Here is a 23,699-nt window from a genome sequence, read left to right as displayed (position 1 = left end):
CTGCTCATTATAAGAACAGTTATTTAATGTAAGTTCAGAGTTTAAATGTGAGGTAGTGAGGCACCACTTCACATCGTGTATCTGTGTCCTCATACAAATAAATGAAAAAGTACATCGAATAAAATATATATCACATACCACAACTTAAAAAAAACCATCATTTAATGGGAAGTGTTTGACATTATTGTGAGAAGGTTTGGGTTCAGCTGTCTTTGCAGTGAGAATCATTGTGTCTGACACTGATGTGATTCTAAGTAGCACAAAGGAGTAACAGGAGCCAGTTTTCAGATGATATCTAGGGGGGTCTGGTAGAATCAGACTCAAAGTGAAAGTGTTTGGTATGTAACTGGAACCCATCCCATGATGTGCCTGATGGACGTTTTAAAGAAGATTCACGGTTTTAATGCATCACTTGCTGAACTCATATTTAAGCAGTTAAAGCTGGACTTTGTCCCTTTGAGTCCAGTCTAGTTTATAGAGATTGAATGCTGCTGGGTGGAGTCCAGTCTAGTTTATAGAGATTGAATCCTGCTGAGTGGAGTCCAGTCTAGTTTATAGAGATGGAATCCTGCTGGTTGGAGTCCAGTCTAGTTTATAGAGATTGAATGCTGCTGGTTGGAGTCCAGTCTAGTTTATAGAGAGGGAATCCTGCTGGGTGGAGTCCAGTCTAGTTTATAGATATTGAATCCTGCTGAGTGGAGTCCAGTCTAGTTTATAGAGATTGAATCCTGCTGGGTGGAGTCCAGTCTAGTTTATAGAGATTGAATGCTGCTGGTTGGAGTCCAGTCTAGTTTATAGAGAGGGAATCCTGCTGGGTGGAGTCCAGTCTAGTTTATAGAGAGGGAATCCTGCTGGGTGGAGTCCAGTCTAGTTTATAGAGATGGAATGCTGCTGAGTGGAGTCCAGTCTAGTTTATAGAGATTGAATGCTGCTGAGTGGAGTCCAGTCTAGTTTATAGAGTTTGAATGCTGCTGAGTGGAGTCCAGTCTAGTTTATACAGTTTGAATCCTGCTGGGTGGAGTCCAGTCTAGTTTATAGAGTTTGAATGCTGCTGGGTGGAGTCCAGTCTAGTTTATAGAGTTTGAATGCTGCTGAGTGGAGTCCAGTCTAGTTTATAGAGATGGAATCCTGCTGGGTGGAGTCCAGTCTAGTTTATAGAGTTTGAATGCTGCTGAGTGGAGTCCAGTCTAGTTTATAGAGATTGAATGCTGCTGGGTGGAGTCCAGTCTAGTTTATAGAGATTGAATCCTGCTGGGTGGAGTCCAGTCTAGTTTATAGAGTTTGAATGCTGCTGAGTGGAGTCCAGTCTAGTTTATAGAGATTGAATCCTGCTGAGTGGAGTCCAGTCTAGTTTATAGAGTTTGAATGTTGCTGGGTGGAGTCCAGTCTAGTTTATAGAGTTTGAATGTTGCTGGGTGGAGTCCAGTCTAGTTTATAGAGTTTGAATGTTGCTGGGTGGAGTCCAGTCTAGTTTATAGAGTTTGAATCCTGCTGGGTGGAGTCCAGTCTAGTTTATAGAGAGGGAATCCTGCTGGGTGGAGTCCAGTCTAGTTTATAGAGATTGAATCCTGCTGGTTGGAGTCCAGTCTAGTTTATAGAGTTTGAATCCTGCTGGGTGGAGTCCAGTCTAGTTTATAGAGATTGAATGTTGCTGGGTGGAGTCCAGTCTAGTTTATAGAGATTGAATCCTGCTGGTTGGAGTTCAGTCTAGTTTATGGAGATTGGATGCTGCTGGGTGGAGTCCAGTCTAGTTTATAGAGATTGAATGCTGCTGGTTGGAGTCCAGTCTAGTTTATAGAGATTGAATGCTGCTGGGTGGAGTCCAGTCTAGTTTATAGACTTTGAATGCTGCTGGGTGGAGTCCAGTCTAGATTATAGAGATGGAATGCTGCTGGGTGGAGTCCAGTCTAGTTTATGGAGATTGGAATGCTGCTGGGTGGAGTCTGAGGGTGGACCGGTTGTCAGAGAACTCTGTGTTTACACAAAGACTATCAGGAAACGAGTTAGGTGCTGGACGGACTTCATGGGAAAGAGAATCGAGTAAGTGAATGCTGCTCAAACCGTTTTTTTATTGTTTTTAAAAATATTTGCTTTGAGTTTTAAAACTGTTTGAGATTATTTCAAAATGTTCCGTAGCCCTTAAGACCCCGTACCATCCTAGATCCTTCAGTTTTGAAGTTTTCTCAGTGTCAGATTAAAAATAAAGTTAAAGGTTAGCATGGTGGATACTTTGGGTTGTAATGAACCAAAAACAAGCATCATAATGTTAAACCTCTTGATGTTTGGTTTCCAAGTCTACAAATCCCTTATCCAGCTGTTCATATGTCTGAATGATCTCATGGAGCTGAACGTGTTTGGTGAATTGTGGAAGTTATGGATGGCAGTAATAATATGCCCGACACCAAGCTGTCAGAGAGAGACGGTGTTTCCTGGAGCAGTGTGATGAGGGTCTGCAGACTAACTTCAACATAAATATATATATGTATATATAAAGTTACCTGAGACACTGTCCACCTCAAATCAGAAGAAATGTGTTAAATCAGGTGATTTATTTACTTTATTATCTGAAAACACTTTGATGGAAAGATGATTTAATTTAATTTTGATGATTCAGCAATGTCTTTTTCTGTTAAGCTTGTGTTTTATACAGTTTTTATTAAGACTTTAAACTTGTTTGGTATTAAGTTAAAGATGACCTGTTCAATGTGTTCTTTTATTTTGAGCTGTTTGAAATGAGTACTACAATCTGAGCGTTGTTAGTGAAGCCTTTATCTGAGAAAAACTACTTCCTGTTTATGATCAGAGATAGTGTCAGCTAAGCTAAGCTAATAAGACTTTATAGATCCCCTGTGGAGAATTCAGTTGTTGTAGCAAACAAAAGCTGGGCAGTGGAGAAGTCTGATTTAGGAAACTGAAAAAGTTGATTTGAATGATTAAAATGATGACGGTGTGATGTGACACAGCTGTACGGAGCGATCTGTGATCTGTGCATGTCGTAAACATCATGTGAGGTGAAGAGGAGTCAGGTGGGACAGTGGTCAGACTTTTAAAGTTTATGGTAGTTTTATATCTGCTGTAAGATCCTAACCCTGACATGTGACGGTGTCCGGTCTGCTGATGGAGGAAGGTTCAAGATGGAGGGGAACAATGTCCTTTTATTACATGGAGATAAATGCTTGATGGAGTTAGAGGTCCTATTTATTTATTTATTTATTTATTATAATTTAATATACCTATATGTATTTCATTTATTTATGGGTTTTTTTTTTAAGTTATATTTTTGGGGCATTTGCTTTTATTTGAAAGGAAAGCTGAAGAGAGACAGGAAATGTAGGGAGCAGAGAGAGAGGGGGAAGACATGCAGCAAATGGCCAAGGCCGGGACCCGACCGCTTCGACCGCTGCGACCCCGCTGCGAGACCGCTGCGACCGCTTCGACCCCGCTGCGACCGCTGCGACCGCTGCGACCGCTGCGACCGCTGCGACCGCTTCGACCGCTGCGACCCCGCTGCGACCGCTTCGACCGCTGCGACCCCGCTGCGACCGCTGCGACCGCTGCGACCGCTTCGACCGCTGCGACCCCGCTGCGACCCCGCTGCGACCGCTGCGACCGCTGCGACCGCTGCGACCGCTTCGACCGCTGCGACCGCTTCGACCGCTTCGACCGCTTCGACCGCTGCGACCGCTGCGACCGCTTCGACCCCGCTGCGAGACCGCTGCGACCGCTTCGACCGCTTCGACCGCTGCGACCGCTGCGACCCCGCTGCGACCCCGCTGCGAGACCGCTGCGACCCCGCTGCGACCGCTGCGACCGCTGCGACCGCTGCGACCGCAGCGACCGCTGCGACCGCTGCGACCCCGCTGCGACCCCGCTGCGAGACAGCTGCGACACCGCTGCGACCCCGCTGCGACGAGGACTGTACCCTCTGTACATGGGGCGCATATTAAACCTCTAGGCCAACAGCTCCCCAGGTCCTATTTATTTACAAAAGGGATTGTCCGGTTCAGGGGCGTCGCCAGACCCCCTTTACTGGGGCACTTACCTCAGTATAAATGAGCTTTAGGCGCAGGTTTTAATGTGCTGCATCCACCGCAGTGTTTCCCATTTATTCACTAATCTGCGACCTGCTCGTGACGGACGCGAGCCCCCCCTCCCCTCCCCAGCTTGGAGATCATCGCTGTGTTCCAGAGAGCAGCAGGTGAACTGCACAGCTTTCCCTCGGGTGTGGGACACGGACAGCGAAGTTAGTGGTCTGGTTTTGATTTTGCTGCTGCAGAGAATGAGGATCAAGGTGCTGGAGGAGGAGAGGGAGGAGGAGAGGGAGGAGGAGAGACTGAGGTGCATAAGTGGTCGAGGCAAAGTGAAAGTGAGACTGACAGGCGAGAGAAGGGTGAAACAAGTCAGGAGAGACGGCCCCAAGACGACAGACATGAAGATGAAGATGATGAGGGAGCAATTGCAACAGAAACAGAGGACATTAGTCTATAGGGGCAAGAGCAAAAACCAGCATCCACAAAGAAGGAGGGGACATGAGTGACTTAGGGGGAAAGCATGATGGTCCTAAACAAGTGAAGTCCCACTATCCCCAGCACTGGGTTAAAAAAACGATCATTTGATTCAGAATGGTTTGAAAGCTTTCCCTGGTTCTAATATTCTGTAAATAGAGATGAAACACATGAAACATGACACATCTGTGAGCACTGGTTTCACTAACTGGAAAAAAGCTCTGGATCTCTTTCAAGAGCCCGGGAAAACACCTGCCCATAAAATGTGTGTGTGTGTGTGTGTGTGTGTGTTTGTGGGTGTCTGTGTGTGTGTGTGTGCGTGCATGTGTGTGGAAGGGGATATAGTAGGGGGCCTGTGCCCCAGTAGAGCTTTATGCCTAGCAACGCCCCTGGTCCGGTTTCTGGATGACTCTTTACAAGATGTTCCTGATGATGATACGTCTATAAAACTGTAAAATGTTCATGGTTCTATTGTTATACTGGATCTGTCGGATCATGGGACACTTGCATGAGACCAAACACAAGACCTGTAAATGTTTAACATCGACACAGAGAGTTAAATTCACATTCCAATAACGGCCCAAAGTCTACAGGCCTTATATGAGTGCTGACTGAAAATCAACAAACCTTCAGATCCTCCTACTCTCAGCAATAACAGACCAGTAACACTCTACAGGAGGTCGTTGACCCTGATCACATTATATCTGTTTTTCAAACCTCAGTCTGGATGACATTAAAGTAAGAGAGATGAAGAAGCCCTGACAGCTGTCTCGGTGTACCCTGTCCTTAAAGTGGATTGAACAGACCGATCCCCCGATCTTCAAACATATCAAACAATGATAAACTGTATGCTGTCATATCTGTGATGAGGAGGAGGTTTAGTCCCTGTGTTGAAAATACACATTCCATCCTGTGTTCAACGTGTACGTTGTGTTTGAATGTTTGGGATCTGACAGGATGTTGTTTCTGGGTGAAGGAAGGGTCTCTGATGATGTCTCGTTTTGTTTGTCTGAAGGTTTTGGGTTCTGCTATGGATCAGTATGAGGAGACCAAAGAGGGAGGCCATCCCTCTGAAACCGCTCAGCGTGGGGGAGTTGAAGCTCAAAGGTGAGATGAGGATTTGATATGATCACAAGTCTTCTACATGTCAGGACCTGAACCTAACACGCCATCTGTCCATGAATCCACCATTAGACTTTAAAGAACGTCTACTTTCAGAGGTTATACTCAATGATCAGTGCTGTGATGTGAACTCTGTGAAACATGAGGTCTGGTGAACTTTTGGTAAGATCAAAAAACATCCAAAAAAAGTGTTTTTTCAGAAAATAACCATCTGATTTATAAACTGGACATGGTGGAGTTATGAACAAACATGGCCGTGCTTTGATCGGTTAGGGTTGAAAATGTAAGCCTATCCCTTTTTAACATAAAGTAAGTTTAATATTTGAGATGTTTGTTGGTTTGATGTTTTATTTAGTGTACACAAGCAGAGACCAGACTCTCCTGGACCCAGCTGTGTCTCTATGAAGAGTGACCGGTCCATGTTTGAACCGTATAACTTCAAGGACAATGACTCTGATGAACAGAAGTAAGAAGTGATGATGTGTTTTTAATGTTTCTTTAAATGCACTTTGATGTTAGTCGGTCATTATGGTAACTTTAGGTGCATTTTGACCAGAAGTTCCAGGAACTTTTAGCCCCCTGAGATACTCTTCCAGGAACTAAATCATTCCTGGTCCCCCATTGTTGTCTGCGTTTCAACTGCGGGCTGAAGTCCCGGGTAGATTGTGTAAATCAGGCCAGCACTACACCACCCGACCAGTAGAGGGCAGTAACACAAAGATGAATGCCATTCATCACAGATGACACCATAGAAGAAGACTGACAGGCCGGCATCATCATGAGCGACACTACAGTTAGCCTGTTAGCATGAAGGAGATTCCTCATGTGCTGTTTTCATCGTGCTTTATGATTCATTGAATCAACACTTGGAAGAAAACAAGCATGAGTAGCAAAATCATTTCAACACAACTTTTAAGTGATTTTAAGTGTAACCCTGTTAACTGGAGACTCTCAGCCGGATGCATCCCTCATAAACGTCTTTAGACCATCATTAAATATCTGATGAGGATATTTTCAAATCTTAATAAAAACTAAACTAGTTTGCATTCCCAGGAACTCCCTCTGTGTTTCAACAGCTGTGTAAACTCCACAAACACTGACACGTTCAGCTGAAGGTCTCCAGTTTACAGGGTCACTTTTAAAACCGGAACACCGGGAGGAGAGACGCATTCACGGTGGGCTGAGAGAAGACTACTGTTACAAGCTGCTAAATCAAGAGAATCACAGCTTCTTCTTTTGAAAAGTACACACACATACAAAAAAGATAGAACAAATAAAAACTAATGAAAGAAAGAGAAATCAAGAGAATCACAGATGGAAAAAAAAATAACTGTGAATGGTTTTTTGAAAAAAAATTGAAAAAAAAAATTGAAATTTTTTTTTTTTAAATGTTTGAAAAAAAAAATTTTGAAAAAAAAAATTGAAAAAAAAATTGAAATTTGAATTTTTTTTTCAAAAAAATGACCATACATTTTTTCGCCAATTTTGACATTTTTTTTTTTTTTTTTGACAAAAAATGTTTTTGAAAAATAAAAAATTGACAAAAAAGTTGAACCTGTCGAAAAAATAAATTTTCCTCAAATTGAAATTGTGCTCCAAAAGCAGAAAAACATGAAAAAGCAATGAATGAATCAAAACAAACACTGACACTTTCAGCTGAAGGTCTCCAGTTTACAGGGTCACTTTTAAAACCGGAACACCGGGAGGAGAGACGCATTCACGGTGGGCTGAGAGAAGACTACTGTTACAAGCTGCTAAATCAAGAGAATCACAGCTTCTTCTTTTGAAAAGTACACACACATACAAACAAGATAGAACAAATAAAAACTAATGAAAGAAAGAGAAATCAAGAGAATCACAGATGGAAAAAACAATGACTGTGAATGGTTTTTGGAAAAAAAAATTGGAAAAAAAATTTGAATATTTTTTTTTAAATGTTTGAAAAAAAAATTGAAAAAAAGATTTGAAAAAAAAATTGAAATTTGAAATTTTTTTTTGAAAAAAAAGACCAAAAATTTTTTCGACAATTTTGATATTGTTTTTTTTTTTTTTACAAAAATTTTTTTTGAAAAAAATAAATTTACAAAAAAGTTGAACCTGTCGAAAAAATTAATTTTCCTCAAATTGAAATTTTGGCTCCAAAAGCAGAAAAACATGAAAAAAAGTGAAAAATGTTGTGCCTGCGGTTAAAAACATGGAAAAAGCAACGAATGAATCAACTGACACTTTCAGCTGAAGGTCTCCAGTTTACAGGGTCACTTTTAAAACCGGAACACCGGAAGGAGAGATGCATTCACACCATCAGGCTCAGAGGAGACAGATGTTCAGGAGGTATTAAACCAAGTGAATCCCAGGTGTGTGATGTTATTGTGGACGGGGTACACTGAGGGTACTCGACCAATCGGAAACGTTCAGCACTGCAGACCCCATCCCCAAAGTTCCTGGACCTTGAAAAGTACTACCCCCTGAGCAGGAACTTTTCAAGGGGAGATTAAATACCCCAGAAATAAATTTAGAACCTTGTTCCTGCAGTCAAAAAGCACCTAAAGAGTTAATGTCATTCTGTAACAACATCAGTCCGTGGTAAGTTAAGGGTTACCCTCCAGGACTACATGGTTTTATATTTCTTTCCCCTTGTTTTATGTCTTTGTCTTCCCCTCCCCAACCCCCCACAAGACCAGACTCTCCTGGACCCAGCTGTGTCTTTATGAAGAGTGACCAGTCCATGATCGAACGGCATCTCTTCAAGGACGAACAGAAGTAAGATGGATTTAGTGTTTCTTTGATTATGTTGGTCAGTGACGTATGAAGAAAAAAAAGTAAATGCACTACACCACCAGACCAGTAGAGGGCAGTAACAGAAACATGAATGCCATTCATCACAGATGACACCATAGAAGAAGACTGACAGGCCGGCGTCATCATGAGCGACACTACAGTTAGCCTGTTAGCATGAAGGAGATTCCTCATGTGCTGTTTTCATCGTGCTTTATGATTCATTGAATCAACACTTGGAAGAAAACAAGCATGAGTAGCAAAATCATTTCAACACAACTTTTAAGTGATTTTAAGTGTAACCCTGTTAACTGGAGACTCTCAGCCGGATGCATCCCTCATAAACGTCTTTAGACCATCATTAAATATCTGATGAGGATATTTTGAAATCTTAATAAAAACTAAACTAGTTTGCATTCCCAGGAACTCCCTCTGTGTTTCAACAGCTGTGTAAACTCCACAAACACTGACACGTTCAGCTGAAGGTCTCCAGTTTACAGGGTCACTTTTAAAACCGGAACACCGGGAGGAGAGACGCATTCACACCATCAGGCTCAGAGGGGACCGATGTTCAGGAGGTATTAAACCGAGTGAATCACATGTGTGTGTGATATTATTGTGGGCGTAAGGTGAAATAAAAACACTGAGGGTACTCGCCCAATCAGAAACGTTCAGCACTGCAGGCTCCACCCTGAAAGTTCCTGGACCTTGAAAAGTACTACCCCCTGAGCAGGGACTTTTTAGGGGGAGATTAAATATCCCAGAACTAAATTTAGAACCTGGTTCCTGCAGTCAAAAAGCACCTGAAGAGTTAATGTCATTATGTAACAACACCAGATCGTGGTTAGTTAAGGGTTATTTCTTTCCCCTTGTTTTATGTCTTTGCCTTTCCCCCCCAAGACCAGACTCTCCAGGACCCAGCTGTGTCTCTAGGAAGAGGGTCCGGTCCATGATTGGACCTTATGACCTGAAGGATGAGAAGAAGTAAGAATTTTATCCAGTTGAGTGTGATGAGATGGTTTTAATGTTTTTTGATTATGTTGGTCATTTTGGTAACTTTAGGTGCATTTCAACCAGTTTCCAAGAACTTTCAGCCCCCAGAGATACTCTTGCCCCACTCGCGAAAAGGACCCTGAGAAATTTAAACTCCCCCACTTAGGTCAAAGGCTCGTTCCCCACCGAGAGAGAGTCATCCATCGCTTTCCAGCAAAGAACCATGGCCTCAGCTTCAGGCTGGATTTAGGAGTTCCTCAACATGTTCCTTCTACCGCCCGGTGATATCCCCTGTCTGGGTAAATAGTTCTCCATCCCTGCTGAAAGCAGCCTGGGTCCAGCCCTGCTTTCCCTTCCTGAGCCACATCACTGTTTGCTTCCGCGACCACCAACACTACAGCCCTCCTAGCCACCCGGTACATGTCGGCCACTCCCAGAGACCCCTGGGTTAGCCAAACCCGAAAGGCCTCCTTCTACAGCCTGACGGCTTCCCTCACCGCTGGTGTCCACCACCAGGTTTGTGGGTTACCGCCACGACAGGCACCAGTGGCCTTCAGGCCACAACTTCTAATAGCTGCTTTCACAATGGAGACCTTGAACATGGTCCATTCAGAGTCCATGTCCCCAACCTCCCTTGGGATGCACGAGAAATCCTTTCCGAGTTGGGAGTTGAAGACCTCCAAGACAGGGGCCTCTACCAGACACTCCCAGTTCATCAGCAATACTCATTTGGGTTTACCAGGTTGAGTCAGGCAGCCTCCCCCGCTACCTAATCCAACTCACCACCAGGTGGTGATCAGTTGACAGCTCTGCACCTTCTTTACCTGAGTGTCAAAAACATACGGCCGCAGATCAGATGATACGACTACAAAGTTGATCATGGATCTTTGGCCTCGGGTGGTCTGGTACCAGGTACACTTACGAACCAACCTATGCTCGAACATGGTGTTCATTATGGACAGTCCATGCCTAGCACAGAAGTCCAATAACAGAACACCACTTGGGTTCAGATAGGGCAGGCCATTCCTCCCAATCACCCCTCTCCAGGTGTCTCCGTCATTGCCCACATGGGCATTGAAGTTCCCCAGAAGAACAATGGAGTCTCCAGCTGGGATCCCTTCCAGAACCCCACCCAGAGACTCAAAGAATGCTGTGTACTCCGAACTGCCATTTGATGCATATGCACAAATGACAGTCAGAGCCTTCCTCCCCGCAACCTTAAGTCTCAGAAAGGTGACCCTCTCGCCTTCTGGGGAAAACTCCAACACCCAGGCGCTCAGCCGGGGGCTTTTAAGAACAGGTACCACTACATGCAGTCGAGGCCCATAGTTCCAGGGTGAAGTTCCTGCAGTCAAAACGCACCTAAAGAGTTAATGTCATGAAGTAACAACATCAGATCATGGTTAGTTAAGGGTTTCCCTCCAGGACTGAATGCTGTGCTACAAGTTCAACAATATGATTTTATACTCGTTTTCCCCTGTTTTCTGTCTTTACATTGTTCCCCCAAAGACCAGACTCTCCAGGACCCAGCTGTGTCTCTAGGAAGAGGGTCCGGTCCAAGATTGAACCTTATGACCCGAAGGATGAACAGAAGTAAGAATTTTTAACCAGATGAGTGTGATGAAATGTTTTTAATGTTTCTTTGAATGCTCTTTGATTATGTTGTTCATTATGGTAACTGTTCATTTTGACCAGAAGTTCAAGGAACTTTAAGCACAGAGAACCACTCTTCCATGAACTAAATGGTTCCCGTAGCCCCAGTTTTGTCTACTTTCCAACCGTGGGCTGAAGTCTTGGGAAGAATATACAAATGAAGCTAGTGATGGTGTTCAGACTGGCCCAGGTGTGGTAGTGGCTTAGCCCTATAGCCATTCTTAATGTTGGAGTAGACCTTGTCCAGTCTGTTAGCTCCCTTAGTAGCACACTTAACGTGTTGGTGGAGTTTAGGGAGCAATCAATAAGGCCTGCCCAGAAACTTCTTGCTCATGCAGTGTCCTAACTGTACCGGTACTGCTCCACATCCTGCAGCAAATTCAGCCCCTTCTGGTCAAACACGATCACATTCAACATTTCTACAAACCAGCCTCCTTAACGGGAGTTAGCAGGGTACTCCCCGTGCCATTGTACGGTATAGCTCTGAATTGAGAATACATCTAGTCCTCATGGCAATCCTTGGAAGTTGAAGACCTACAAGGTTTTGGTCCTTCCTGGTCATCCCTTTGGGTGGACACAAGCCAGGTCTCCCGGAATTAGGAAAGGTAGCTAGCTTGGATCCAGAGTTGCCACTTCTCTAGGCTGTGAAAGTGATTCTTGGTCGGGCCTTTCTACTGAAACAAAAGGTCTAATGTCAGGGAGAAACAGAAAACTGTCACTTTATGATCCTAAAAATGGGTTAAAATGGGTTCTTTGACACTTTCAATCTTCATACTTTCAGTTCAAGAGTCCAGCAGCACATGTCAGAAGCTATGGTTGGTCTGCCTGTCCAGCAGCATCCAGCAGATCTGGACTCCATATTTAAGGTATGTTAATATCCCAAAACAACCTTTTCCTCAGTTTTAAATAAACTGAAATAAGGCTTTGTATCTTTTTTCTTTTTTCTTCTGCAGCATCTTGAAGAGAAAATTTTCACTTTAGTGAAGAATGAGCTGAAAAGGTTCCAAAGTGTTTTAAGCCAAGATACACCAGAAGGATTAAACATACAGAGTGGGGAAGAGGAGAGAAGAAGCAATACAGAGTCAGTGCTGAAGATCACTCTGAACTTCCTGAGAGGAATGAAACAGGAGGAGCTGGCTGACTGTCTGCAGAGCAGTAAGAGATTTCAACATCATTGCTTCACTCATTTAAAAGGTAACATGCAGTCAATGGTCTTATTCTTTGTGTCCACTCAGGAACCAGGCCGTCACTGTATCAGTGTAAACTCAAATCAACCCTGAAGGAGAAGTTCCAGTGTGTGTTTGAGGGGATCACCAAAGCAGGAAACCCGACCCTCCTGAATGAGATCTTCACACAGCTCTACATCACAGAGGGAGGGACCGGAGAGGTCAATGATGAACATGAGGTCAGACTGATCGAAGCAGCATCCAGGAAACCAGAAGGACTAGAGATCAGACATCAGGACATCTTTAAACCCTTACCTGAGAGAGCTGGACCAATCAGAACAGTGCTGACAAAGGGGGTCGCTGGCATCGGGAAAACAGTCTTAACACAGAAGTTCACTCTGGACTGGGCTGAAGGCAAAACCAACCAGGACATCCAGTTCACGTTCCCCTTCACTTTCAGAGAGCTGAATTTGCTGAGAGAGAGAAAGTTCAGTTTGGTGGACCTGGTTCATCGCTTCTTTACTCAGACCAGAGACGCAGGACTCTGCAGGTTTGAAGAGTTCCAGGTCCTCTTCATCTTTGACGGTCTGGATGAGTGTCGACTTCCTCTGGACTTCCAAAACAATCAGATCCTGACTGATCCCACAGAGTCCACCTCAGTGGATGTGCTCCTGACAAACCTCATCAGGGGGAACCTGCTCCCCTCTGCTCGCCTCTGGATCACCACAAGACCTGCAGCAGCCAATCAGATCCCTCCTGGGTGTGTTGGCATGGTAACAGAGGTCAGAGGGTTCAATGACCCTCAGAAGGAGGAGTACTTCAGGAAGAGATTCAGAGACGAGGTGCAGGCCAGCAGAATCATCTCCAACATCAAGACATCCCGAAGCCTCCACATCATGTGCCACATCCCGGTCTTCTGCTGGATCACTGCTACAGTTCTGGAGGATATGCTGAAGACCAGAGAGGGAGGAGAGCTGCCCAGGACCCTGACTGAGATGTACATCCACTTCCTGGTGGTGCAGTCCAAGCTGAAGAACATTAAGTATGATGGAGGATCTGGGACTGATCCACTCTGGAGTCCAGAGAGCAGGAAGATGATCCAGTCTCTGGGAAAACTGGCTTTTGAGCATCTGCAGAAAGGGAACCTGATCTTCTATGAGTCCGACCTGACAGAGTCTGGCATCAAGATCAAGAAAGCCTCAGTGTACTCAGGAGTGTTCACACAGATCTTCAGAGAGGAGAGAGGACTGTACCAGGACCAGGTGTTCTGCTTCATCCACCTGAGTGTTCAGGAGTTTCTGGCTGCTCTTCATGTCCATCTGACCTTCACCAAGTCTGGAGTCAACCTGATGTCAAAGAAAAAATCAACCTCTGCTAAGCTTGGTAGAAACAAACATTTCTACCGGAGTGCTGTGAACGATGCCTTAAAGAGTCCCAATGGACACCTGGACCTGTTCCTTCGCTTCCTCCTGGGTCTCTCACTGCAGACCAATCAAGCTCTCCTTCAAGGTCTTGGGACACATACAAGTCTGTCACTTGGCAATCAGAAAACTGTCAAGTACATCAAGAAGAGGACCAATGAGAATCTGTCTCCAGAGAGAATCATCAACCTGTTCCACTGTCTCAATGAGCTGAATGATCGTTCTGTAGTGGAGAAGATCCAAACGTATCTAAAACCAGGAAGTCTCTCCACTGGTGACCTGTCTCCTGCTGAGTGGTCAGCTCTGGCCTTCATCTTACTGTCATCAGAGAAAGATCTGGACGTGTTTGACCTGAAGAAATACTCTGCTTCAGAGAGGGTTCTTCTGAGGCTGCTGCCTCTGGTCAAAGCCTCCAACAGAGCTCTGTACGTACATTAAATACTTCAGGTCCCAGCAATATGCAAACTACACTTTTCCTTTCAGCTGACACCTTGGCAGCTGAAGGCAAATGGTCAATGTTATTTTTTAAGATGTCGACGACAGAAAGGTGTAAGTGTTTGTCCTTCTCTTTAACTCTCCTTCAGGCTGAGCGGCTCTGATCTCTCAAGGAGAAGCTGTAAAGCTCTTTCCTCAGTTCTCACCTCCCGGTCCTCCAAACTGAGAGAGCTGGACCTGAGCAACAATGACCTGCAAGACTCAGGAGTGAAGCTACTTTCAGCTGGACTGGCGAGTGTACACTGTAGACTGGAAACCCTCAGGTCAGGATTTAAGAACCCTTTTAATATTACAAATAACATCTGTAGGATTCTTGTGACGAAACAGCCATCCATTTTTGACTGCCCCCTTTAAAGATGACTCCATGTTTATGAAGCAGTACTGATTGACTTGTGAAATGGTCCTCCACCTCTCTGTGCTGACACTCTGTGATTTTTCTGTGTCCAGATTGTCGGGGTGTCTGATCACAGGTGAAGGCTGTGCTTATCTGGCCTCGGCCCTCAGATCCAACCCCTCCCATCTGAAAGAGTTGGACCTGCGCTACAACCATCCGGGAGACTCAGGAGTCATGGTGCTGTCTGCTGATCCCCTCTTTAGAGTGGACAGTCTCAGGTATTGTGTTTTTGGTGTTGCTCATGTTAGTGAAAGTTAATAAACATCGTCAAGGGGTTTAGACCAATCAGAATCAAGCATCTTACACAGCCGGATGAGTAAGAGATCCAGGTAATAAAAGACTTTGTAGGGTAAATGTTGGAGCACAAAGATGTCTGTCCAAAGTCACCAATTTAGAATACTAACAAAAGGAAATCTGTGAAAACAAAGAAAGCTAAAAGAAGCCTCTTACAGGACGGCCAAGATATTAGACTTTCACACAACTCCTGCCTCTGACAAGGCAAATAGCAAATCCTATATTAGGATCAAGGGGTGGCCAATCAGATTTCAAGGGAGGCCAGGATCCATCCTGACACACAGACAAGCTGTGGTCGGTTACTTGCCCATCCTTATCATTAGTGTTGCTGATAACCGTGAGCACAGTAAGCTAAAAACAACCCCCTTCATCACATCTAAAAAAGACATGTTCTATAAATGCAGCAGTTCAGTCTTGGTGTAGGAACTAAGTGGAGATGCATGAAGAGAAAGGATAAAAGTTTCTGAAGGTTCAATATGATGGTTTCCTTCTGCAGGGTGGATCCCTGTGGAGAGCAGTGGATGAAACCTGGTCTGAGGAAATGTAAGTGTGTTACAAAAACAAGGCCACTCATAACTAACAACGACAGCTGTTAGGTGTGTTAGATATTAAATGTTGTCCTGTTCTCTCCATCAGATGCTTGTGAACTCACAGTGGACACAAACACAGTTCACAGAAGGCTCAGACTGTCTGACAGCAACAGATCAGTGACCCATGTGGAGGAGGAGCAGCCGTACCCTGATCACGCAGACAGGTTTGACTTCTGGTACCAGCTGCTGTGTAGAGACGGTCTGACCGGACGCTGTTTCTGGGAGGTGGAGTGGGAAGGAGACGTGGATGTTTCAGTGAGTTACAGAGGAATCAGAAGGAGAGGAGACACACCCGAGTGTAAATATGGAGCGAATGAACAGTCCTGGAGTCTGATCTGTTCTGAGGAGCACGGTTACTTCGTCTGTCATGATGACACCAGGATAGTCCTCTCCACCTCATCCTCCCCTGTCTCTCACAGAGTGGCGGTGTATGTGGATCATCCTGCTGGTACTCTGTCCTTCTACAGTGTCTCCTCCAGAGCACTGATCCACCTCCACACCTTCAGCACCACCTTCACTGAGCCTCTCTATGCCGGGTTTAAGTTACTGCCTCGTGCCTCAGTGTCTCTGAGCTCACTGTAAACAGGACTCAGGACTCAGGACTCAGCAGTGATATTCTGGTGTCGTTGGAGAGAGCTAGCGGTCTTAGCAGTTAGCAGTCGGCCTAAGATAGAGAGGTAGCATCAGAGCGCTTAAAGATGTCTACCTCATCTTTGAACAATAGTTCAGGGGCGGAGCCACACAGTTTTGACTTGGGGGCCAAACTGGGGCGCTGACTGTTGAAGGGTTGGCCAGGCGTGGGAAACATTTGGACCTTACCCCAAACCTAGGAGGGTTACTTCCAATAATCACATCTACTTTAACTTCTTCTATAAAATAATTTAACAAATGTTACATTTTTATAGATTTCTAACATTAACATTAAAAATATAACTCGACAGACTGTCAACATTTAAATCTGCTGAACTCTTTAAGGACTCAAAATGAAGAGGATTGTTTAAAGTCAAAGCATCAACAAAAACAATATTTAAATCCACAGAAACTCCTGTCTCTGCAGCTCACTGAAACACAACAGCTGATCTGAATATTAGTAATGCCTCTGATATGGCAAACAGCCAATCAGGTTTAAGAATTTCAGGGTGGCCAATCAGTTTTCAGAGGTGGCCATGGCCACCTCCTGGCTCCACCACTGCAATAGGTTGACCTCATTCTCGGCCGCCTGGAGGAAAAGACTTTGAATCTAGAGAGGAAAAACGCTTTTCCTCCGGGGGTTATGGTGGAGGTATTTTACCCGCTCTCGGTGCCTCATTTTCGGCCGTGTGAGTCCTGACGTAGCCCTGGAGCCTGGAGCAAAAGAATTTGAATTGTTTCCTCGTGGTTAATGGAGTTCTGCGTCGCAGAGTGTGTGAAGTAATGCAACGTGACGTGACGTCATGCTGGGAAATGAATCGTTCAGAAGAATCGATAACATGTGAGGTGTACGATTCAGATGGAATTGACCAATTGGAACCGGTTCTAAGTCGGATCTGGTTTTTCGATTCCCACCCCTTCTCGTGACGCTACCTGGTACGGCAACAACTAGACTCTGACTGTTCAGGCTGGTTTATACTTTGAGTATGTCGTGCTCACGTCTGCGTCGACCACTGCCGCGTAGCGTGGATGTGAGCTCTACATACTGGAGCGTCGATGTGTCCGTGTTGCACAGGAATACTCCGGGCAGTGTGGTCTCTCTGATAGTCAGGACGCTTGTTGTTTCCGGCCCCACTACGATCTCTGTTTCCTTTTCCACAGAGATTCAGAGCGTGTTAATCTGGTACATGTTGCTGTTTATCATACAGACATGATTACAGGAAGAAGAGAGAGGAGACGTCAGAGGAGATGAAATACACGGCAGATGTGCGGGGATCCCAGAAGTGCTATGAAAGCAGGAAGTACGATGCCGCCGAACGGACCAATCACAGGGCTTGCGGATTGTTTTTTAACATTGCGAGCTGCAGTTGCAATCATTTTGTTGTTTCTGTGTAATATATCGCTAATCCACTGTGAGCAAGCTTAATGACACTTAGGTTAACTTTAGCGAATTGTACGCTAAAGCTGGCATGCCTTCCTTAAATGTAAGGAGATAAACACACTGGATGACTCTGGTTTATGAGGCTCTTCTTGGCTTGGCTCCTACTTATTCATGCACTTTTCTCCAGAGAACTGGAAGCCATTATGTCCTACGATGAAATGACATTTTGCATCTTTCTACTCCTCGTGTTTGAACTGAAACAGGAAAAAAAGCATTCAGTGTCTCTGCCCCCTCTGCTTGGAACGCCCTCCAATCTGAACTGAAACTGTCAGCATGTGTTTCATTGGAAGCTTTCCGCTCTGTCTTAAGAAAACGACAACGGAAATCCTTGGAAGAGTGCCTGTGTTCTTAAATTGTAACTGTAAAATAACTTCTGCACTTTATTTGATCAAATTGCTTGTATTTTATATTTTAATGTTGTAGTGTTTCCTGTTTTATTTTGTAGAACTTCCTGTGTTTCACGTCTTGTTTCTCTCTCTCTGACATTAGTTCACCTTGTTTTGTTTCTCTATAACTTGTTAATCAGTTCTCATGTCTTGTGTTGTATTATCATTCTCTACCCATGTGTTTTTTTGTGTTTCCTGTTTTATTTTGTAGAACTTCCTGTGTTTCCTGTCTTGTTTCTGTCTCTTTTCTGATTTTAGTTCATCTTGTTTTAATTTTCTATGACTTGTAACTCAGTCGTCATGTCTTCTGTTGCTTTTCTTTAACTGTGTTGTCTTTATTGTAGTGTTTCCTGTTTTATTTTGAAGAACTTCCTGTGTTTCCTGTCTTGTTTCTCTCTCTCGTCTCTGACATTAGTTCACCTTGTTTTGTTTCTCTATAACTTGTCATTCAGTTCTCATGTCTTGTGTTGTATTATCATATAACTTCTGCACTTTATTTGATCAAATTGCTTGTATTTTATATTTTAATGTTTGTTGTTGTTCTCTGTCTGTTTTGTTTACTATGACGTATGTTGCTGCCTCTCTTGGCCAGGTCACCCTTGCGAAAGAGGTCTCGATCTCAATGGGTCTTTTATCTGGTTAAATTTTAAAAAAAACATGAAATGTCTGTTTCTAACTACATGTATGATTCTATTCATGTTTTTATTAAACTCAGAAAACTGAACACAAAACAACAAACAGCTGTTAGACTCAGAGGCACATCTCATACACAATAAATACAATCATTTAATTAACATTAATATAAATAATAAAAAAGATAATAAAAAGTCCAGAGTTTGAAAGTAAAAATCTATAAATGAAAAATTTAAAATGTAAAAGTATAAACATAAAAAAAATGAATAATTAAAAAAAAGTTAAATTATAATGTCTCAGACTTTTGCAATTTGAATGTGGAAAAAGAAAAAAAACCAATAAAGAGATAAATTCTTTTTTAAAAAAAAGGTAAATTAATACATTAAAATAATAAATAGATGCCCACCTCTAATCTCTCAGTGATACTCTCCTTAGAGTAGAGTAGAGTAGAGTTCATTTATTCCTCCACTGTGAGACTGTGGCTTTAACCAGGAGATCCACACGGTTTTACTTTCATGTGTTATCCTGGTCAGTCTGAGTTCTGGAGGGTGTTAAAGCCTTGATAAGAGACGGGGTGGACCAATATCTCACCTGACAGACCCTCTGAGATCATATCTAACACAGCCACAGACTCAACACATACAGACGTGGCTTAAGAAGGACCAACAGGAACAACATGTAAACATCAAGACATTACAAGAAGACACTATGTTATTAGACCAGACCAGACCAGACCTCCTGATCTGAGGTGGAATCCTGTTCAGATGGAGTCAGGGTAAAGCTGGAGGGACCTTAGTTCATTTAGTGAAATCAACACTGCCCCCTGGTGGATGTAAGCGGCTTCACAGTGCAAACTGGATCACACAAGGACTGAACTTTACTTCCTCTTTAAGCTGAACAGCTGATTCTTTAAGACATGTTCTTTTTTTACATCTTTCTCCACAATAATAAATGTTCAATGTAATAAAGGAAAAACTACAAACCTTTGTCCATCACTAACACCTGAGTCAGGTGTGAGATGAAAAGATGTGTTGAAATGTTCTTCAGCTTCTTCCTCTGCTCAGTGAAATATGAATAAAAACATGGAAACGTGAAAGTCGTGTCTTTCTACGACTTCATAAAACATCCGGATTATTACGGAAACAGACGAGTAGGAGTGAAATAAAACATATTAGTTCATCTTGTTTTATTTTTCCATGACTTGTTACTCAGTCCTCATGTCTTCTGTTGTATTATCATTCTTTACCCATGTGGTTTTTATTGTGTTTCCTGTTTTATTTTGAAGAACTTCCTGTGTTTCCTGTCTTGTTCCTCTCTCTTCTCTGATATTAGTTCATCTTGATTGTTTTTCTTTGACTTGTTCTTCAGTTCTCTTGACTTGTGTTGTCATTCTTTAACTGTGTTCTCTTTATTGTAGCATTTCCTATTTTATTTTGTAGAACTTCCTGTGTTTCCTGTCTTGTTTCTGTCTCTTTTCTGATTTTAGTTCATCTTGTTTTAATTTTCTATGACTTGTAACTCAGTCGTCATGTCTTCTGTTGCTTTTCTTTAACTGTGTTGTCTTTATTGTAGTGTTTCCTGTTTTATTTTGTAGAACTTCCTGTGTTTCACGTCTTGTTTCTCTCTCGTCTCTGACATTAGTTCACCTTGTTTTGTTTCTCTATAACTTGTCATTCAGTTCTCATGTCTTGTGTTGTATTATCATTCTCTACCCATGTGTTTTTTTGTGTTTCCTGTTTTATTTTGTAGAACTTCCTGTGTTTCCTGTCTTGTTTCTCTCTCTTTTCTAACTTTAGTTCATCTTGTTTTAATTTTCTATGACTTGTAACTCAGTCGTCATGTCTTCTGTTGCTTTTCTTTAACTGTGTTGTCTTTATTGTAGTGTTTCCTGTTTTATTTTGAAGAACTTCCTGTGTTTCCTGTCTTGTTTCTCTCTCTCTCTCTGACATTAGTTCACCTTGTTTTGTTTCTCTATAACTTGTTAATCAGTTGTCATGTCTTGTGTTGTATTATCATTCTGTACCCATGTGGTTTTTATTGTGTTTCCTGTTTTATTTTGAAGAACTTCCTGTGTTTCCTGTCTTGTTTCTCTCTCTTCTCAGATATTAATTTACCTTGATTATTTTTCTATAACTTGTTATTCAGTTTTCATGTCTTCTGTTGCTTTTCTTTAACTGTGTTGTCTTTATTGTAGTGTTTCCTGTTTTATTTTGTAGAACTTCCTGTGTTTCCTGTCTTGTTTCTCTCTCTTTTCTGATTTTAGTTCATCTTGTTTTAATTTTCTATGACTTGTAACTCAGTCGTCATGTCTTCTGTTGCTTTTCTTTAACTGTGTTGTCTTTATTGTAGTGTTTCCTGTTTTATTTTGTAGAACTTCCTGTGTTTCCTGTCTTGTTTCTCTCTCTTTTCAAACTTTAGTTCATCTTGTTTTAATTTTCTATGACTTGTAACTCAGTCGTCATGTCTTCTGTTGCCTTTCTTTAACTGTGTTGTCTTTATTGTAGTGTTTCCTGTTTTATTTTGTAGAACTTCCTGTGTTTCCTGTCTTGTTTCTCTCTCTCTCTCTCTGACATTAGTTCACCTTGTTTTGTTTCTCTATAACTTGTCATTCATTTCTCATGTCTTGTGTTGTATTATCATTCTGTACCCATGTGTTTTTATTGTTTCCTGTTTTATTTTGTAGTATTTCCTCAGTGTGTACAGTCTAGTTTAACTTCCTGTGTGTTCCCTCCTCTGTGACAGTGAGCCCCACCCTGATGAGACTCACCTGTGTCTGATTACCTTCAGATTAACTTGTTTGGAGTTTTCAGTTTAATCTTTGTTCATATATTAATAAATCTTCTTTCTACATGAGTCCTCCTCCTTTAGGAGTTCATCTCTTTAGTGAAGGTTAATATTAAATGTTCCTACCATGACTCAGGGGTCTTTGAGTCAGACGTCTCTCTCCATCCTGATGTTTGATTCTGAAGTCTAGAAATCAGGAAGAAATACAAACAATGATTCAGTTTGATATTAAACATTTTATAACTCAATGAGAACCACAGCCTAAAGATGGCGGCTCGTCCTCCTCACATGAAACAGCTCAGAGTGGTTAATAAAGAAGCTCAATGTGAACGTGTTTGTTACTTATAGCTTCTAAATTCACTTTAAAATAATAATAAACACAAACTTTATTAAACTCAGGCTGACACAGTTTAATTATCTGATATTTTGGCGGCATATTCAGGTTTAAAAATCAAAGAAATATTAAAATAACATTTTTACTCACAGAATAAAGGATCAAATCTCGACCTAAAGGAAGTCCAGCAGAGAGAGGGAGTGGACAGAATCCTGTTCACTCACAAACCTTCTTTATATTCATTAAATCCTCCATCTTTTCCTTCCTTTTTCTTCTCTTCCTGGTTTTAATTCAGTTTAAACTCCATCATCTCCACTCCTCCGCGCGCGCCTGCAGGCGTCGCTATGGTAACGCTGACTGATTTTCCCGCTTCTCGTCTTAAAGGAACAGTACACACTCTGTCTCTGTTTACATACATCATGTTTATTATCTCAGATTACATCCACCTCTTTAATGATGTTAAACTGTCTGTGGATTATAATCCAGGATATAATCCCCACAGTCTCACAGAGGAGCAACCCAGACATAAGTACAATCAAGAAGAAGTTTCAATAAATAAAATAAGATAAGTGAAAATAATAATAGATAATAAAGATAGAATACAATTTAGATATATACAATGTTAAAATGTAGTTTAGATTAAAGAGCAGTAATTACAGGCGGTATTAAAATGATTCAGTAGTGACAGGTGGACATGGTGTGATTATGGTTGGTAATGACAGATTAAGCAATAAATAAAATAAATATGGGTATGTAATATGAACGTGAATTGTAGTTAGAATAATAATGTAATATAACATAATATAATAATATGGCAACACAAACAGAATCCCTGTGAGGTAGGATGTTCATCTTAAAAACAACTAGCCTGCATCTACAGACATTCATATAACACATACAACTGATTCTAATTCAATATTTAAAATAATACTTTATACAGTATAATGCACATTTTTGACACCTAATCCTATAAATTTGAATGCAATGGTTTCCCCCAGTCATTTTTCCATGACTTGTTAATCAGTCCTCATGTCTTCTGTTGTATTATCATTCTTTACCCATGTGGTTTTTATTGTGTTTCCTGTTTTATTTTGAAGAACTTCCTGTGTTTCCTGTCTTGTTCCTCTCTCTTCTCTGATATTAGTTCATCTTGATTGTTTTTGTTTGACTTGTTCTTCAGTTCTCTTGACTTGTGTTGTCATTCTTTAACTGTGTTCTCTTTATTGTAGCATTTCCTATTTTATTTTGTAGAACTTCCTGTGTTTCACGTCTTGTTTCTCTCTCTTCTCAGATGTTAATTTACCTTGATTATTTTTCTATAACTTGTCATTCAGTTGTCATGTCTTGTGTTGTATTATCATTCTCTACCCATGTGTTTTATGTGTTTCCTGTTTTATTTTGTAGAACTTCCTGTGTTTCCTGTCTTGTTTCTCTCTCTTTTCAAACTTGCACAATGCACATTTTTGACACCTAATCCTATAAATTTGAATGCAATGGTTTCTTATCGCCCCTTTGTAACATACAGACATTTATAACATCATCTTATTGTTTTTATTGAGTTCAATTCAATTCAATTCTAAAAACTTTATTTGTCCCCGGGGGACAATTTAAGGCACGTATGAGCAGCATTGAATACAAAACACAGACACTTAAATTATAAGGATTGTAAAAAAGAAAGAAAATAGTTACACATCATTTCAAACTGTCATATTCCCTCAGATTACACCTCTTCACTGCTCTGTATTTAATCCTGTTCATTATATTTGTGTTTATTAATCACTCTGCGTCATGCCTTGTTGATTTTATCAGCTTCATTTTGATATTGTTTTTTAAACTCTGCCTTATTATTATTAGTATTATTATTATTAATAAGGCCAATGCACATTTATTAACATTTCAGCATTATGAGTCAATGTAAATATGCCCTAATTAGCCCAATAGCTCTAAACTTCACACTTTTTGTGACCAAACTTCAAAGAAAAACATCATTTAAACCCTTTTAAACACCAAGCAGACACAACCTGCATGATACAAAGAATGTCAATTTTGAAATGTTAAAAACAAGCAGTCAGAGTTAGACTAA

At 41.9% G+C, this 23,699-nt stretch overlaps 1 protein-coding gene and 1 long non-coding RNA gene across 2 annotated transcripts; one reads left to right on the top strand and one right to left on the bottom strand.

Annotated features, from left to right (window-relative positions):
• Positions 1-11,081: 11,081 nt before the first annotated feature.
• Positions 11,082-21,955, bottom strand: LOC117809968. Its single transcript, XR_004630653.1, has 3 exons — positions 21,767-21,955; positions 21,409-21,468; positions 11,082-11,719 (listed from the first exon to the last, which is right to left on the bottom strand). It is a non-coding gene; the product is annotated as an uncharacterized LOC117809968 (long non-coding RNA).
• Positions 11,857-16,002, top strand: LOC117809964 (NLR family CARD domain-containing protein 3-like). Its single transcript, XM_034679473.1, has 7 exons — positions 11,857-11,914; positions 12,002-12,203; positions 12,284-14,060; positions 14,220-14,393; positions 14,578-14,742; positions 15,315-15,361; positions 15,455-16,002. Exons 1-7 carry the CDS (start codon positions 11,861-11,863, stop codon positions 15,988-15,990), a joined length of 2,955 nt encoding a protein of 984 aa, XP_034535364.1. The 5' UTR covers positions 11,857-11,860; the 3' UTR covers positions 15,991-16,002.
• Positions 21,956-23,699: the final 1,744 nt, after the last annotated feature.

This window comes from Notolabrus celidotus, unplaced genomic scaffold, assembly GCF_009762535.1.
Source record: "Notolabrus celidotus isolate fNotCel1 unplaced genomic scaffold, fNotCel1.pri scaffold_89B_arrow_ctg1, whole genome shotgun sequence".
Taxonomy (NCBI): Eukaryota; Metazoa; Chordata; class Actinopteri; order Labriformes; family Labridae; genus Notolabrus; species Notolabrus celidotus.
Note: the sequence above shows the minus strand (reverse complement) of the source record. Positions and strands in the feature narration are given on the sequence as shown.

Excerpts from the sequence above, each read along its gene's own strand:
- LOC117809964 (XM_034679473.1), top strand. The coding sequence starts at position 11,861 with ATGGTTGGTCTGCCTGTCCAGCAGCATCCAGCAGATCTGGACTCCATA. Across the intron at positions 14,394-14,577 it reads TGTAGACTGGAAACCCTCAG|ATTGTCGGGGTGTCTGATCA; the intron begins GTCAGGATTTAA and ends TTCTGTGTCCAG. Across the intron at positions 14,743-15,314 it reads TTTAGAGTGGACAGTCTCAG|GGTGGATCCCTGTGGAGAGC; the intron begins GTATTGTGTTTT and ends TTCCTTCTGCAG.